The 16155-nt window shown below is 38.3% G+C and overlaps 1 protein-coding gene and 1 pseudogene across 1 annotated transcript; one reads left to right on the forward strand and one right to left on the reverse strand.

The window, feature by feature from the left end:
• Positions 1–4095: 4095 nt before the first annotated feature.
• LOC127633620 (uncharacterized) lies at positions 4096–6391 on the reverse strand. The gene is made up of 3 exons (XM_052112849.1): positions 6207–6391; positions 5839–5938; positions 4096–4536 (listed from the first exon to the last, which is right to left on the reverse strand). The coding sequence occupies exons 1-3, from the start codon at positions 6308–6310 to the stop codon at positions 4096–4098; spliced, it is 645 nt and encodes a 214-aa protein (XP_051968809.1). The 5' UTR covers positions 6311–6391.
• Positions 6392–6790: 399 nt separating this feature from the next.
• Positions 6791–14789, forward strand: LOC127621581 (uncharacterized; annotated as a pseudogene).
• The last annotated feature ends 1366 nt before the right edge of the window (positions 14790–16155 follow it).

Genomic DNA, 16155 nt, shown 5'->3' on the forward strand with positions numbered 1-16155 from the left:
TAAAACAAAACCTCAATTTCTATTGAAAATGTCCATGCAGATTATTTGACAAAGTATATCAACTTACATGTACAGATGTCCTATGGTGCTGACTCATTTTTCTAAATATTTACAAAAAAAGAATGAATTTGTTTGAAACTCAGTAGAGATTTATATTTAAGAAATATTTATCCTAATGAATGTGTATTTTTTTTTTTTTACCAATGTTAAGATGATATTGCATTGGACAGCTGTTTTATTCAATTGTATGTTTTATATATGAAAATTTTAATAAATGTTCAAATAAATTCATAGTCACTTGGTTTTTGGAAAAATATCTTCAGGTTTATTTTTTAAATTTCATCTGCATTACCATTTTAAAATAAGTATTTACATTATTTACATTAAATCAACATAAAAAATACACTGGAGTTGTGTGATTAAACACCATAAAGTTTAAATGTGTATACTTACGAGTAATAATTTCTTAACACCTTGAGTGATTTAAAATGAAACACTAACACAGTGTTTGAAAAATAAACACTTTCGTCAGTGTTGTTTTAACACTAGCAAAGATGGACCTGTATGTTCACCCGGAAAGTGATAATTTTAACACCCATGGTGACAAATCTCCCAACATATTTTTGCTGTGTATGCTTGTGTTAATTTTGTACATTGACATTTTTGTACCACATTATTCCATTAAATAAATTAGTCAATCCATCAATACATGAATACATACATCTAATGTGGCAGTTTTACAATTAGGGCTCATGTTTGTGTGTTTTTATCTGATATCTTTATCTGGGTATGTCTTATTCCTGGAGTGCAGTAAACAAAACCCACACATGCATGCTAATTTCTTAATTTAGAATGTGTTTTTGTTTCATATTATTTTTGAATAATAATTTGCTGTACACACTTTTCCTAATCATTAAACATGAAATTCAAACTTAGATTAAGGTGACAAACAATTGTGTAATATATTTATATAGAATATTTTTCATGTAAAAAAGGGAGTTCACCCAAATATGTTTTTTTCTTTGGGTAAACTATCCCTTAAGTAGGATACACATCATTAGGTTAATCAGCTGTGCCATATCCCACTCTGAAATGTTTAACCCATAATTAGGCATAACAATGTAAATTTAGTGCAGCATTAACAGTAAGCAAAGAAATTGCTGTGACAATAAAGAATGGTTAGTAAAAAAAATAAATAAAAATTGGTTGCTTTATGATGGAATTAATTTAATTTTATTGATTGAAATTCCTTTTTACAGATAAAAAATATGCAGCATATATAATGCAACAAGTGAGAAATGCAGAACAGAAACAAGGTAAGGCATTTTTTTAACCATAATAACATTTAAAATGATCATGGGGATTTTTTATTATTTTTTATTGTGTTCTCTTTGGCAGATACTTCCCACTGTCCAGCATCTCTGTCTCAGTGTCCCCCTCCTGTTACTACTCTGTCTCAGTGTCCCCCTCCACGTCCAGCATCTCTGTCTCAGTGTCCCCCTCCTGTTACTACTGTCTCAGTGTCCCCCTCCATGTCCAGCATCTCTGTCTCAGTGTCCCCCTCCTGTTACTACTCTGTCTCAGTGTCCCCCTCCACGTCCAGTATCTCTGTCTCAGTGTCCCCCTCCTGTTACTACTCTGTCTCAGTGTCCCCCTCCACGTCCAGCATCTCTGTCTCAGTGTCCCCCTCCTGTTACTACTGTCTCAGTGTCCCCCTCCATGTCCAGCATCTCTGTCTCAGTGTCCCCCTCCTGTTACTACTCTGTCTCAGTGTCCCCCTCCTGTTACTACTGTCTCAGTGTCCCCCTCCATGTCCAGCATCTCTGTCTCAGTGTCCCCCTCCTGTTACTACTCTGTCTCAGTGTTTCCCTCCTGTTACTACTCTGTCTCAGTGTCCCCCTCCATGTCCAGCATCTCTGTCTCAGTGTCCCCCTCCACGTTCAGCATCTCTGTCTCAGTGTCCCCCTCCTGTTACTACTCTGTCTCAGTATCCCCCTCCACGTCCAGCATCTCTGTCTCAGTGTCCCCCTCCTGTTACTACTCTGTCTCAGTGTCCCCCTCCACGTCCAGCATCTCTGTCTCAGTGTCCCCCTCCTGTTACTACTCTGTCTCAGTGTCCCCCTCCACGTCCAGCATCTCTGTCTCAGTGTCCCCCTCCTGTTACTACTGTCTCAGTGTCCCCCTCCACGTCCAGCATCTCTGTCTCAGTGTCCCCCTCCTGTTACTACTCTGTCTCAGTGTTTCCCTCCTGTTACTACTCTGTCTCAGTGTCCCCCTCCATGTCCAGCATCTCTGTCTCAGTGTCCCCCTCCATGTCCAGCATCTCTGTCTCAGTGTCCCCCTCCTGTTACTACTGTCTCAGTGTCCCAATCCAGTGATTACTCATCCAGCATCCCTTGTCGAGTGCCCTGTTGAAATAAGGAAAATAAATCTCACACAACAATCCTCACAAACACAAAATCTTCAATCCCCTTCCATGCAGTCAGAATGTCACGAAGATGACAAGGTATGCACAGTTTCAAAATATCCTATATATATATATATATATATATATTAGTTTATCTCTCACAATTATAAACTGCTGTTTTCATAGAATTCACACACAGGACCACACTGCTGCTGCTTGACCTCACACAAATGTATCTGCATTTGTACTATAGAAATAAAATTGCATTCTACAAAAAGCTTGAGCAAGTTTTCAAAGAAAAAGGTTACAACGTCAGCAATGAAAAATTGCGAAAAAGAACTTGGCAACATGATAACTACCTACAAAAGGTCTAAAGACCGGTGTCGGTCAACAGGAGAGGGAAAAGTTACATGGGAGTATTACAAGGTTGGTGTGCTTTTTGTATTGAAATTACTGCAGAATCAATGAGTTTATATTTAAAACAATTTCTAAAGCATCTCTATTTACATTGTTTTACATGTTTTCTCAAAGCAAATGGAAGACTTATTTGGGAAATGTGGAGTTGGGAGTGCACCATCAGGCACAATGTGCTCAACTCCCCTGTTCAACACTACCTCATCCCAGACTACAGTGCCGAAGTCCTCAACTGCACAGGCCACAAGCTCCCAAGAACAGCCTCTCCCAGAAGAACAACCAGGTCCCTCCACTGCTATGCTCTCCACAGAAATACACAGAAGGAGACAAACAAGATCCACATTCCGTGAAGTTTTTGAAGCGCATTCAGAGAGGAGAACAGCTGCTCTAGAGTCACTAGTGCGGCCTGACTTAGAGCGCCGAAGAAGGCTTAAAGAGAGGCAGAGAAGGGTGTTTGAAAAAAAATCTCTTACCTGCCTTGGAGAAATAATTGAACAACTCAAAAAAATCAGTAAATCCCAAGAAATGATAATCGATCTATTAAAAAATAAAGTTTAACTATATAGTCAATTCCCATGTGTATCGCATCATTTTTATTGCTCATCACATCATTATTACAGAGATAACGACACAAAACATTCCTCCCTAGACAGGGGACAGTGGTTGACTGGCAGAATACTATGTCAATCATTTGATATTAAGTGCTTAATATCATCCTGTACAATCCCATCCACCAGCTCACAAAACAGTAAAATAAAAAAGCTTTGTCCTTAAGATAAGTTTAAGGCAAGTGTTGAAGGTAGAACAAGTCAATGTGCTGTTCACAGGCTGCCACAGATTGCATCTCTATGATGTGATGCATTATTGTGAATGTGGGCTTCTGGTGGGTATGGGTCATCCTCCATATCATCTGCCTGCAGATCCTCCTCAATGTGGTCATTGGATTTCAGGCAGATGTTATGAAGAATGCAACAGGCTGTGACTGCGGAAGAAATGCTCTTCACTTTTTTCATGTGCAGACATCCGAGTCTCCTGAATTTTGATTTTAAAATTCCAAATGCATGCTCAATGACTACACGAGCAGAATTCAGTTTCCTATTGAACCATCTCTGCCTGACAGTCAAGTGGCCATTGTCTCTGTATGGCTTCATTAGCTGAAGCAAAAGAGGGTATGCAGAATCTCCAATTATATGCATACCCTCAGGAACCAGGGAATGTGGATCTTCCTCAAGAAGTCAGCCTACCTCTGACAAACGAAATGCCCTTGAATCATGTCAGCTACCAGGGTGACCCACACTGACATGACAGAACCGCCGCTGACTGTCACAGAATCCTGTAAGTATAACAGAATATAACTGTTTCCTATTGATATAGGCCACAGGATTCTCACAGTGTGGTTTTACCATTGGAATGTGGCATCCATCGACTGCACAGACAGTTTTAGGAAACCCAGCTGTTTCGAATTCTAACTGGGATATATGCAGGGCTTGTCCTCTGGGCCAGGAGATGTAATGTGACAAATGCGTTATTACAAGAGAACAGAAATCATGCAGGTGTGTTGAAACTGTAGATTTGGTTATGTTAAATCTGTCTGCCACTCCTCTATAGGACTCTTGGTTGGAAAGAGTCCATAGAGAGGCAAGTATACTGTTTGTCAGCGGCACCTTAGTCTGCTGTGTATTCATGTAGAAAGGACCAAGTGTATTTATAACATCCTGCATTAGGAAGAGAAAAAATAGTTATCATATAATATAAACATGGACACATGAATCTCACATATGACAGCACAAGAGCTGAAACTACCCAGGGCTTAAAGGTGGGGGTATGTGATTTGCAAAACGGCCGGCAGATTTTGAAAATACACAACTCATAAGGTCCTACCTTCTCTCCTCCAACGCTGGCCCTGACTCCACCCATTCGAAAAACATGGACGCGCAATCATGCACGAGCGAAAACTCAGATGCGCGAGAGCGAGCCAGGCTAGCATAGGTTGGAGTTTCTGCATGACGTCACCATTTACCTGCTAAGACCGTCAACATGGCACAACATTCAGCGTTAATTTGCACCAGATATTATTAACATTCAACAGTCACATAAATCATTAGTATTGTTAGAAAATTGATGTTTTTGAAATGTAAATATATATTGTATAAATATAAAATATATAAAAATATATTGGACGTCCTGGTTGTCACCGAAGTTTATGGCTAAATATAGGGCTGACCGATATAACGTTATCAGATGAGATTGTTATGCGCATCTCGTCAGTAAAGCACATAACATAAAGTGCATTCATTGATTAGTAAATCGCCATCAGCTGCTTTCAGATGGAGCGGCGTATACTACACAGATCCGTAGTTCACTAACAAGCTGGGCCGTGATAATGAAGGGTAAATTGCCCAGCTTGTCAGTGATGAACTACAGCTCTGTGTAGTAAATGCCGCTCCATCTGAAAGCAGCTGATGACGAACGGGACACGCGCGCCAGGATGGTGGGGGGAGGGGGGCATGGTACGACCGTTTGATTGACACATTTTCTGTCCAATGATTCTAGATGGTCTTGAAAATGATCGGCTGGAGTTTTTCGAGTCCTGCCCGTTCCACAGATGATTAAATTGCTTAATTTTCATTTCAGTGCTTCTAATTTACAGCCAGTAAGTGGGTTAGGAATAGGATTTCAAGTTATTTTGAAAAAATGGTCAAAAAAGAAAATCACATACCCCACCTTTAAGCCAAAAATGTAATGACTGTACATTTTCACAAACTATGTCCCATTAGTACATTTCTGTGTTTTTCTTTGTTATTGACAATTTTATGTATTTTCATAGCATGATATTCTATCCCCCTATTTTATATAGTTATATGTACATGCTGTTTTTTGTTTGCTTGGGGGAAAAAACGAAATGGTCAAGCTAAAATTTATTTCAAATTTGATAATGAAAAAAAAAAAATGCTTTACACTGTACAGCATATTCCTAACAGGATGTATTGCTTCTCACACCATGTAGGCCTACATACCTCCACATGCCCTCTAGAAAGTCTGAAATGACTTTGAAACTCAGAAGGACTGTACAAATGGACCACATTCTCAACAAAGTGAGGAATTGTAGGGACATTCCTAGGAGAGAGAAAACATTTTTATGACCTCTTTCTCTCTCAAAAGCAACGTGCTATTGGCTTCATTTCCGTTTTAATAAAATACTTTAAACCTTTCTTTTATTTGGTGCTGAATTATCTGCAGTCTGGGCTGTTTATTTTTTACACGACATAAGTTTCATTAGACACGACATAAGTTTCACAAGTTGCAACATACCACTCTAGACCAGATATATTTATATCCCTACAATTTACTGAATAAGCCATTTTAAGTAATGAGCACTGTTCACCTTCGGTGATTCTCCTCATCATAACCATCTTCGTGTAAAAACAGTGGTATTTCAATTGCATCCACTTCGTCTGCGATAAAAAACGCGAACGCGATCTCTTCCATTGCTGACGTTTGCAGTCCACAACACAGCGAGATTCAGGAAGTGTCCGGCTTGCCTGCACTTTTTTCACTCCTCCCCTCACTGCAGCCGCCTATATGGGAAGCCAAACAAACCAACAGTGGGACGAGACAGCGGGGGTTTACAGAGCTTGCGCCGCGCTGACATCTCATCTGCGCGGTTCAATGGTATGAGCCGCGCGGCTGATTCGTCAGTGCAGCGCGGACGTGTTTCCTAGCGACACCCAATGGGCAGCGCGGCGCTGACCAATTTAAACAGATACAAGTTAATTTGGCGCCACTCAATTACATTTTACCCATAAACCTCTGCTATTATTAATGTAAATGAGTGAGGTAAAACACCCGCTTCGAATGTTATCACTCGATTGAATGGGTGTTATCAGTGGTTATCAGCTCATAGATATGGGCCAGTAGGGGCCTGCTGCACCTACTGGTAGGCTCAGAAGGCTGTTATCATCCATCCACATGGTTAATCACCAACAAATACAAGAGAAGACTCCAGATCCAATCCCAGAGGAATCCAGCTCGCCAGTAATCGGAAGTCTACTGAATGAACGTTGCAATATTTCGCGCTTGATATTTTCAGGTAAGAACATTTAAATGATAAAACCGCTAATTTAAACTGTAATTAATTAGTCAATAAGGGAAAACAATACATAAAATGTGTTTTAATGTTGCGTGACATGAGTGTTGACATGAGATAAGCGTATTTCGATTATTTTGTAAACGTTAGGCCCTATTACGTTATTAGCCTATCGTTACGTTAACGTTACTTGCTTTATGTGAGCATTAACGTTGCTAATAAGCATGTTTTTACGTAAGAAGCTAATGGGGAAATTTGGTTCCTAGTTAAACGCAAGTAAAAATAACTTTTTCCACACTGTAAGACAGTAATACTTCTAATAGATTGCCAGTAGTCGTCTTCATTAATATCTCTTTACCTAACTTTTTTGTCTCCCTTTACAGCATCAATTTTCAGTGGATTGCAAGGACTTCTGTGGTAAGTTTGTTTTATTACTTCCATGCTCTATGTCTTTGTTGAACAATCCAAAATTTGGTTTTGGCCTTTTTAGAGAGAGGGCCCGTTCACAAATCTGTCTTGTGCAAGTTTTTCTCTGTTTATGTTTTAGGTTGAAGATGGCCCAGAGAGGTAAGCCTTGCAGTTGCTAATCTAGAAGCATTAGGCAAGTGTGTCTGAGAACGATGGTATGATCTGCAACACTGTCTTATTTTATTACTGATTTATTACTGACTAGCATTTTCTTTTTTTTTGTTGTTATTCAACAAGAGAGAACTCCCATTAATGGGAATCAAAAGGAAACCCTGAAATCCTTTTTTAAGGATGGAATGACACGAGTTGGGTCAGAATTAATACCAAGAGCTGCATCTGCTACTGGTTTGGACACCAGTGTCATAGAAGTAAGGTTTACTTTAGTGCCACACTAACAAACAACATGTCAAATAAATATATCAGTCTGCTGCACTGCTTGTATAAATGAAGTGTTTTGTTAACATTCAGTTTAATTGGTGTAATACTCTTTCGGTATTTTTTGTTTTTGTTTTTCAGAACTGGATCGGTAATTTCAAAAGATCAGAAATTACAAAAGCTTCGTCTGAACCCCGGCCATCAAAGGCCAAAGTTCACATCAGAGAGCTGTCGCCTTACAATCTTTTTTGTAGGGAAATATTCAAAAACAAAGGTGAGAGACAAACTTTAATGGCTGCTTTAAATTGTTATACTAAATGGTTTGTTTTTGTACATAGTGGCCCTGTTGACATCAGGGGTTTACAAGGGTCATGAAACAGATTTTCAAGATAGTATTTGGCAAGTACTTCACTCACGCAAGTTGCATTCATCAACGTAAGACTGCTGTGTGTATTGAAAAGAATCATCAGGTCATCTACTTTACACGTTATCTTGTTTTTACAGAGAAATTTTCACAACCCAAGTAAACCAGTGTGTTGGACAGATTGTCATTGTATGAATGAACACTTTAGAGTCAGCATCTCATTTTTAAAGTAAAGTTTTCTGTGCATCTATTTTTTCCTCAGGCACAATGAATGATATTAAGGGCAGGTGGGCCACATTGGGGGAAGATGAAAAGCAGAAATACTTTCAAGAGGCAGCAGCACTGAGGGCACATGGGCAGGCACAGGACCTTAACCCTGAGATGAGGGATGCCCGAATTAAAATGCACCTTAAGAAGCTGAAGTTAGAGGTTTGGAAAAAGGCTTCATTTGCCTGGCATTTGTGGTATTATTATAGTATTAGATGGAAGGATGATCGACAGCAATTGTGATGTGAGCAGAACATTGTGACAGACAACTGGATTGTTGATCTGTAGATTTTTTCATCATTTCAAATGAATTCATCCCAAATAAATATTCCAGCTGATTGTTGTTTACATGGCTATCAACATCAAATATTCTCACTTTGATGAAATTGTCAAAGGCTCATACCACCCTCTCAAACTAAATTCCTACTGGTTGGGTTAGTCTATTCACATCAAGGTGGTCAATTAAAGCATTAGTAGTCACAAATGGCTATGAGTCAAATTATTGCATTTGGACTCTATGTAAACAACTAATTTATAGTTAATGTAACCCTGGGTGGTCCCTGACCACTTATTTGCCACGTGTGACAACACTGTTTTCATATATTGCCAAGCCCTGTTATGAGTTGTTTCTTCAGTGTGTGTTGAATTTTTAAAAGTAGGTTTTGTCTATTTTGTGTATAATCAATTATTTACTATTTTTGTGGTTGTCCTCTTTATCTAAATATTGTAAAGGTGTCCAAGCTTGAGGATTTGGGTGTGGAAACAGACTGCCTCTATTGACTGCCTAAAGTCCACAATAGAGGTGTTTGAACTGAGCAGCAAAGGAGCCACTGATTTCCTTGATTCAACGGAGACAGTGAACAACTTTGCACTGCATTTCAAAGGTATTGGTTATATGAAAATCCACAGAAATGGACTCAGGCCTGTAATAGTGCAAATGTACATAATACAGTTTTATGAAATTAATTGTTGTCTGTTGTTACATCTGTAGCCAGCTCCTCACCCGCAACACCCAGTACCAGAGATAATGTCAGTGTTCTGGTAGGAAAAGTGCAAGATATATTCAACCAAAAATATAGTAAGCATAAGTTCAAATACTTTTAATACCTTCATGAATCCATGGCATTATTATCAAATGAATAAATTATCTAATGTGCCCATCAACCATTAGATTGACAACTTATCAAAATGTCTGTTTGTATCCTGTACACTGGCTATCAACTAGAGGGGAGAGTCACAATTGTCCAAGTGTGTAACATTGTGTAACGTGTGCATGCATGTGTGTGCCCGTGTATTTCAGAGGAGGCCGGAGTTACTGGGAGGCTCCACTACCAGTCCCTGGTAAATCAGGGCATGACCATTAAAGTAGCGGGACTGCCCACAAGCCTTAACCTCAGGAAGCCTTCCTTTTATGGAAGGAACCAATTGGTAGAAATTTTGAAAGCTGCAGAGGAGATTTCATTTGACATAAGTAAGTGACATTACCATTACCAGTGTCTTTCTCCACTTGTGTTTTAGCAGAGCATTTGGCTCTATGCAAAGTGGGGAAAATTGCATCTCTCTCTGTCCCTTCACCGCAACCGGTCAAGGTGGATGGCCGCCCACCCTGAGCCATGGTTCTGCTTGAGGTTTCTGCCTCTTAAAGGGGTCATTTGTTGCAATTTCTTGTTTTTCTTTCTCTTTAGTGTGTTATGTAGCTGTTTGTGCATGTATAAGATCTCAGCGTTACAAAGATTAAAGTCTCAAACCTAAAGAGATATTCTTTGTAAAAGTTAAGGCTCAGCCACACCTTCCTAAAACACTTCGTTCAAACACGCCCCTTACATCTCTACGTTAGTATGTGGGGGCAGAGTTCCATAATACCGCCCAAATGTATACGCAAAGAAAGAAGGCGTAACTTTTATCCTCGCCGGTGCCAGCATGTCGTGGAGACGCTGTGTTTTTCGTTGCGAAAGCCAAACTACTTTGTTTGGCTTTCCAAAAGAGGACACAATTAGAAAACTGTGGCTAAGCTGTATTTACAACACTGTTCCAGAACAGTACAACCCAAATATTCGACTGTGTGCTGCGCATTTTTCGGAGAACTGTTTCTAGCTCCTGGGAGAGCTCAGACTACGTCTTTGTCGTTTCAACGATAACAAATGCAATTTTACCAATCTGATACATTCTGGTCCAGTCGCGCTGGCAACGTTGATCGATCAGCTTAGTCATCTGCATTATCTGGATCAGATTCCAGCTCTAATTGATAAGGTAGGACTGACATTATCATCTGTCAATATTGCTTTGCTTTGGGAGCTGATGTTCCAGATATGGTAAGAAGCGTGATATTTCCGTCAGGCGCTTTAGGTATTTGGGCCAATCACAATGCACTGGATCTCTGGCCAATGTTTCAGAAAGGAGTGGCATAGAGCAGTGGTTCCCAAACCTGTCCTGGCGCCCCACCAACACTGCACGTTTTCTTTGTCTCCCTAATCAAACAGACCTGATTCAACTCATCAGCTCATTAACCCATGTGATTATGAGCTAATGAGTTGAATCAGGTCTGTTTGATTAGGGAGACAAAGAAAACGTGCAGTGTTGGTGGGGCGCCAGGACAGGTTTGGGAACCACTGGCATAGAGGAGCAACAATAATGTACAGTATGTGTAAAATAATGGCTTTTTTTAACCTAAAACCGCATAAACGCATTGCATTAAACCAAATACACAAAATAATGTTATTTTTAGAACCATCATATGACCCCTTTATAAAGAAGTTTTTCCTTGCCTCTGTCACCTACAGTAGTGCTTGTTCATGGTGGGAATTGTTGGGTCTTTGTTAATAATATTATAAAGAGTATGGTCTAGACCTACTCTGTTTGTAAAGTGCTATGAGATAACTTGTGTTATGAATTGGCGCTATATAAATACAATTTAATTAAAACAGATTCAGGTTATAGATTCTATATGTGTCTTTGACAGTTTGTAAGGGATGTGACACTATTTCTCAGTTTTGTCATTATCCTGAATATCCTATATTTAGTTGAATATGACTAGTGACTGTGGCCCTTGGTTGAAGATGAATGGTTTTCATCTTTTTCATGATCATCAAACTATTCACTAATTAAAGTATATAATTCCTTCGAATTACATTCCTTCATTGATATATTCACTGCTGTGTGATTCATTATTTTTCTCCAGTATTGCAGGAAGGCCAATTATTTGTTACGCTCATGCTACATAAGGGTTTTTTCTGTCTTTCTTTTTTTTCTAAAAATATCAATCAGATGCAGCACAATGCAACCCCACTGACTTGGGAGAGGGGATGTCAGAGCACATGGATGCAGAAGGTACGCTGTCGCTGAGTTGTTTTTATTTTATCTTTAAATAAATATATAACATTAAACTTAAGAAGCATAGTTAACTAGATATTTAACTGTGGTCATTACACAGCATATTTGACCACTGTATACATTATTGAAATGATACAATTAAATCAAAAGATGAAATTTTCACCTTTGTGTGATGGTTCAATGTTTTCAAATCAACAGACACAGCGGATGGCATCCAGACGAAGTCGGTGGAGGAACTTTTAGAGGCCATGTGTGAAAATGGTATTTCTTGTAATCCTAATACATTTTACCAAATGTTACAATTCAGTTTTTGGTATTGCTTAAGTTCGAGCTTAATTAAAACTACTGTTCTGAGAAGTCTTCCATTGACATTTGACACAAAGAGAAAAGCTCACTTGTTTGAAAATTACAATTTATGGATACAATATTTATCCAGGTGACATTAAACAGCATATATAAGGTTGGTATTCTGATCATTTTACATTTTGAATTGGCTGTTGAGATTTAGATGCAAATAATGGAACTGTCTTTTTTTTATATCAGTGATTTATTAATTAACTATTGACAGTATAAATGCTGACAAATTGAATTATGAATTTGTAATTAAGATTAAAAATTTGTATTAAGAAAGTTATTATTGTGTTTTGTTTTATGTACTTAAGGTGCACAGCAGATGGAAGAGTCCTCAGAAACAGCCACTACTGTAGCCATCGTGATGACTGCAGATAAAGGTATCTTTCCACATTGTGGTTATTTTTATATAACAGAAAGTTCCACTGAGACAAATGAGCTCTTCCTCATAGTACACCTGGCCAAGACTAGCAGCAGATTACAATACTACAATAAGAACAGATATGGAAACAGAAGCATAAAAGGGGGAAAAAAAAACATTAGACAGTGACAAACTGACAAATTAGCCTCCAATCCTTTCATTTAGGATATAACAGCATTTAACTATATTCACTTTTAAGTCTTTCAAGGGGCAGATTCCAGGCAGAACTTGCAGAATACATACAGCCTTTTCCCAATCTCTGTAACGTATAAAACATCTCGAGAGTGCAAAGGGTGTTGTCCAGTACATTACTTTACAATACAAACACAGAGATAGGAGGTAAGAACACCAGCAATTGCTTTTTAAATGATAATGTACCCGTGTACAAGCCTACGGGTGGCTACAGCAGGCCGACGTACGACTGTACGAGTTATGACCTTACAATTAGTAATCATAAACCTGCATCAATGTGAAGTTGAGCTCTGGAAGCAGCTGAAGAACAAAGTGGTGATGAGATTTCTGAAATAAAAAATTAGTTACCCCTCTGTCTCAGGTTTGATTTACATCCATTTCTGAAAGGGAAAACCCAGAGTGTTCCTTATTTCAGGGTTATACTAAAGCCACTTTCTGAAATGGAGTGCCGAAGTTATGATGTCACTTTGTAGGACAATTCTGAAGTTAGCGGCGCATGGGTTCCCTCGATCGAAAAGCTATGCATTTTCCCCATAGACTTTTGGAAAATCACAAAAAATAAGATCTGTGTTCAACAAAGAGTTGTGACCCTTACACGTTTTGTCTAGCAAGATAATATTTACAAGTTAATCCAAAATGTATACGTTTTGAAGCCTAAATAAAGCCGTCAGATATAAAATGCTAACGGTAGGCTATAAACGGACTACAGCACACCATGGTCGCGGATCAACGTCATCATCAAGCTTCCTCAAACTTTATTTAAAAAACACGCTCGCTCATTATGATCTGCGCTATGTATGAACACTTATCCACTTTTTCATGAGAAATATTGCCCATTCGTTTTTTCCAAAAATGTTAGAAACTAATTTTGTTTATGCGTGCCTCTCTGAGATTTTTTTAAAGTCTTTTGTTAATGTTTTATTTATTTGTTTATTATTTTGTTAGTTTATATAAACCTTAATATTATTTTCTTTGTGATTAAGATTATTATGCCTGATCATTGTGCCCCAAATAAACTTTAAAGATTATCTTTCACTGTATTATGTTTGATTGTATGTTTGCATACCATTTGCTAATTCGCCAGAAAAAAACTCATGATTTTACCATCTCATAAGCACTAACATTAGCTATGGCCGTATCAATTTCCAATCTTATGTCCTTTTTCTTAGACGATAGAAAAACCATAGATCGAGGAGAGAACCACTATAAATCTGGACATGTAGAACAGTGCAGATTAGATGCTGGTTTACTTGCCGGTATTGTAAGGGCCAGCATGAGGGACAAGGTTTATCGAGTCTCGGTAAGTAAAACTAGGGAGAGATAGAGGATAACGTTATGTATATTAACTGAAAGGTAAACTTCTTAGAACACGAGGCTGAAACGCGGGCTAGTGAGAGATTTCCTGTTTGTCATGATGACGTCTAAAGTCCCCGCCAAAGGATGTAGTCCCTTTTAGCAACTTGTTAGCAATCACCGTTTTTAAGACACAATAACGTTTAAAAAACCAAAAGCAGGTTATAACTGGTGTGTTTTATTTCATAGAACATAACGTGAAAATATTTAGAGGCTTTGTTAACCACAGACCTTATTTCAGGCGATTTAGCAAAAACCCATTCAAAAAACCCATAGACTTTAGGGCAAGGGAACCGGAAGTGCTAAAATGCTAACTCACTTCCGCGTTTTGGCCTACAAAGTGACGTCATAACTTCGGCACTCTATGGAACCCAGGAACTCTTCTTTGTTGACTTGCTTTTATCTTATGATTGAGCATCAGCAAGATCTGAGTTTAATTGATGTGCAATACCCACATTTGCATTTGGCAACAGTTAACAAATGAACAAGCTGCCTTTTAGATGTTGCTTTGAATATGGTGATGAGTATTTCAACTAACTGGCTTGACTTCCAAAATATTTGTGTTTTTCCTTTGGTAGATGAAGGCAATGTGTGCTGTGTCTGCCGCGTCCACTTTAATGACAAGAAGAAGAACGCAAGAAAGAAGTGGCGTTCATGGTCACAGTGCACAGTGTGCCAATCATGGTCACACACTGCATGTGGTTTTAAAAAGAACACGTGCCTTCACTGCCAGTGTCAAAACACCATGCAAATACCCTGAACCTATGCTATTTACTGCATTCCAAAATGTATCTTGTTACTTTGAGTTGTTTTTACTGTGTTGACGGCCCCCAACCCATCCCTACAAATATACACACACACTCACATAATACATACATACATGCGCGTTTTAAAATGTATTAAGTGCCTTTCACCTTTTTCATTAAAATATACTTGATGAACCTTGCTGCAAATTTATTGTAATGGTTACACTTCACTTGTAAGAAGAAAACTGATCTTTTTGTTGTTTTCATTCACCCCAATTTTTATTTATTGTTGTCGTTTGTTGGCACCATCAATGTGGTCCCTTTTAAACTGGGCCATGTGGGGATCATTAAAGTTATATTGTATGAATTGAGTCTACATGTTTTTATATATATAAATCTGTTTCATCATTGGTTCAGCAGGGCTGGGTTTTAGCAAGGACCTCATCATAATACAATTTAATTTTTAAAATGTAAATATAATCGATGCTGCTATCACTGAAGCCACCTAGTTCGCATGACGTAGTTCCCCTCGGAAGTATTTTCACACTCACCGTGTTATGCTTTTCTTTTAATGATTAACATTTAAGATAAAATGTGAAGGGTATACTTTTATCTGTCTTAAGGATATCAATTGTTTCTCCTTGGATTCTGAGAAATAAAGTTTATTGTCAGTTTATGCGAGGGAATTCCACTTCTGTTTCAAGTTGTCTGCCGTGGATAGACTACATTTCAATTCAAAGTACTGCTGGTCACTATTATATTATATTTTAGTCACAAATATCAATTATTTAAACATAACCAACCATTTCTTTAAAAAAAAAACACTTTCTTGAGGTGAATACAAAGAAATTAATTTACATGCTTTTAAAAATGCTTTTTAAATGTCACATGAGTTTTGGTAACTTGTACTGAGAAAACATGCATCCATCTTCTGCTTAGAAACTTTGTAATAACTTAAGTTGCCTGAGATTGACCAATACACATTTTGAATCGTTAAATATGTGTAGTATTAGATTCTGTGTTGAAAAAAGATGCTTAATTTTGAAGCAAGCAAATGTCACCCATTGGGTGGAAGGGCCAATGTATAATGTAGGCTACTCTTGGTTTTGACTACCAATAGGCCTAATCATAGTCTACAAGTAGCCTAAGAGGAGACGACTACCCATCATGTAGACGATGGTCTTATTCATTAATGGTATTTTTTTAACCATCATAACAGCATTAACATAAATACACTCACCTAAAGGATTATTAGGAACACCATACTAATACTGTGTTTGACCCCCTTTCACCTTCAGAACTGCCTTAATTCTACGTGGCATTGATTCAACAAGGTGCTGAAAGCATTCTTTAGAAACGTTGGCCATATTGATAGGATAG

This window comes from Xyrauchen texanus, chromosome 3 (genome assembly GCF_025860055.1).
Source record: "Xyrauchen texanus isolate HMW12.3.18 chromosome 3, RBS_HiC_50CHRs, whole genome shotgun sequence".
Classification (NCBI taxonomy): Eukaryota; Metazoa; Chordata; class Actinopteri; order Cypriniformes; family Catostomidae; genus Xyrauchen; species Xyrauchen texanus.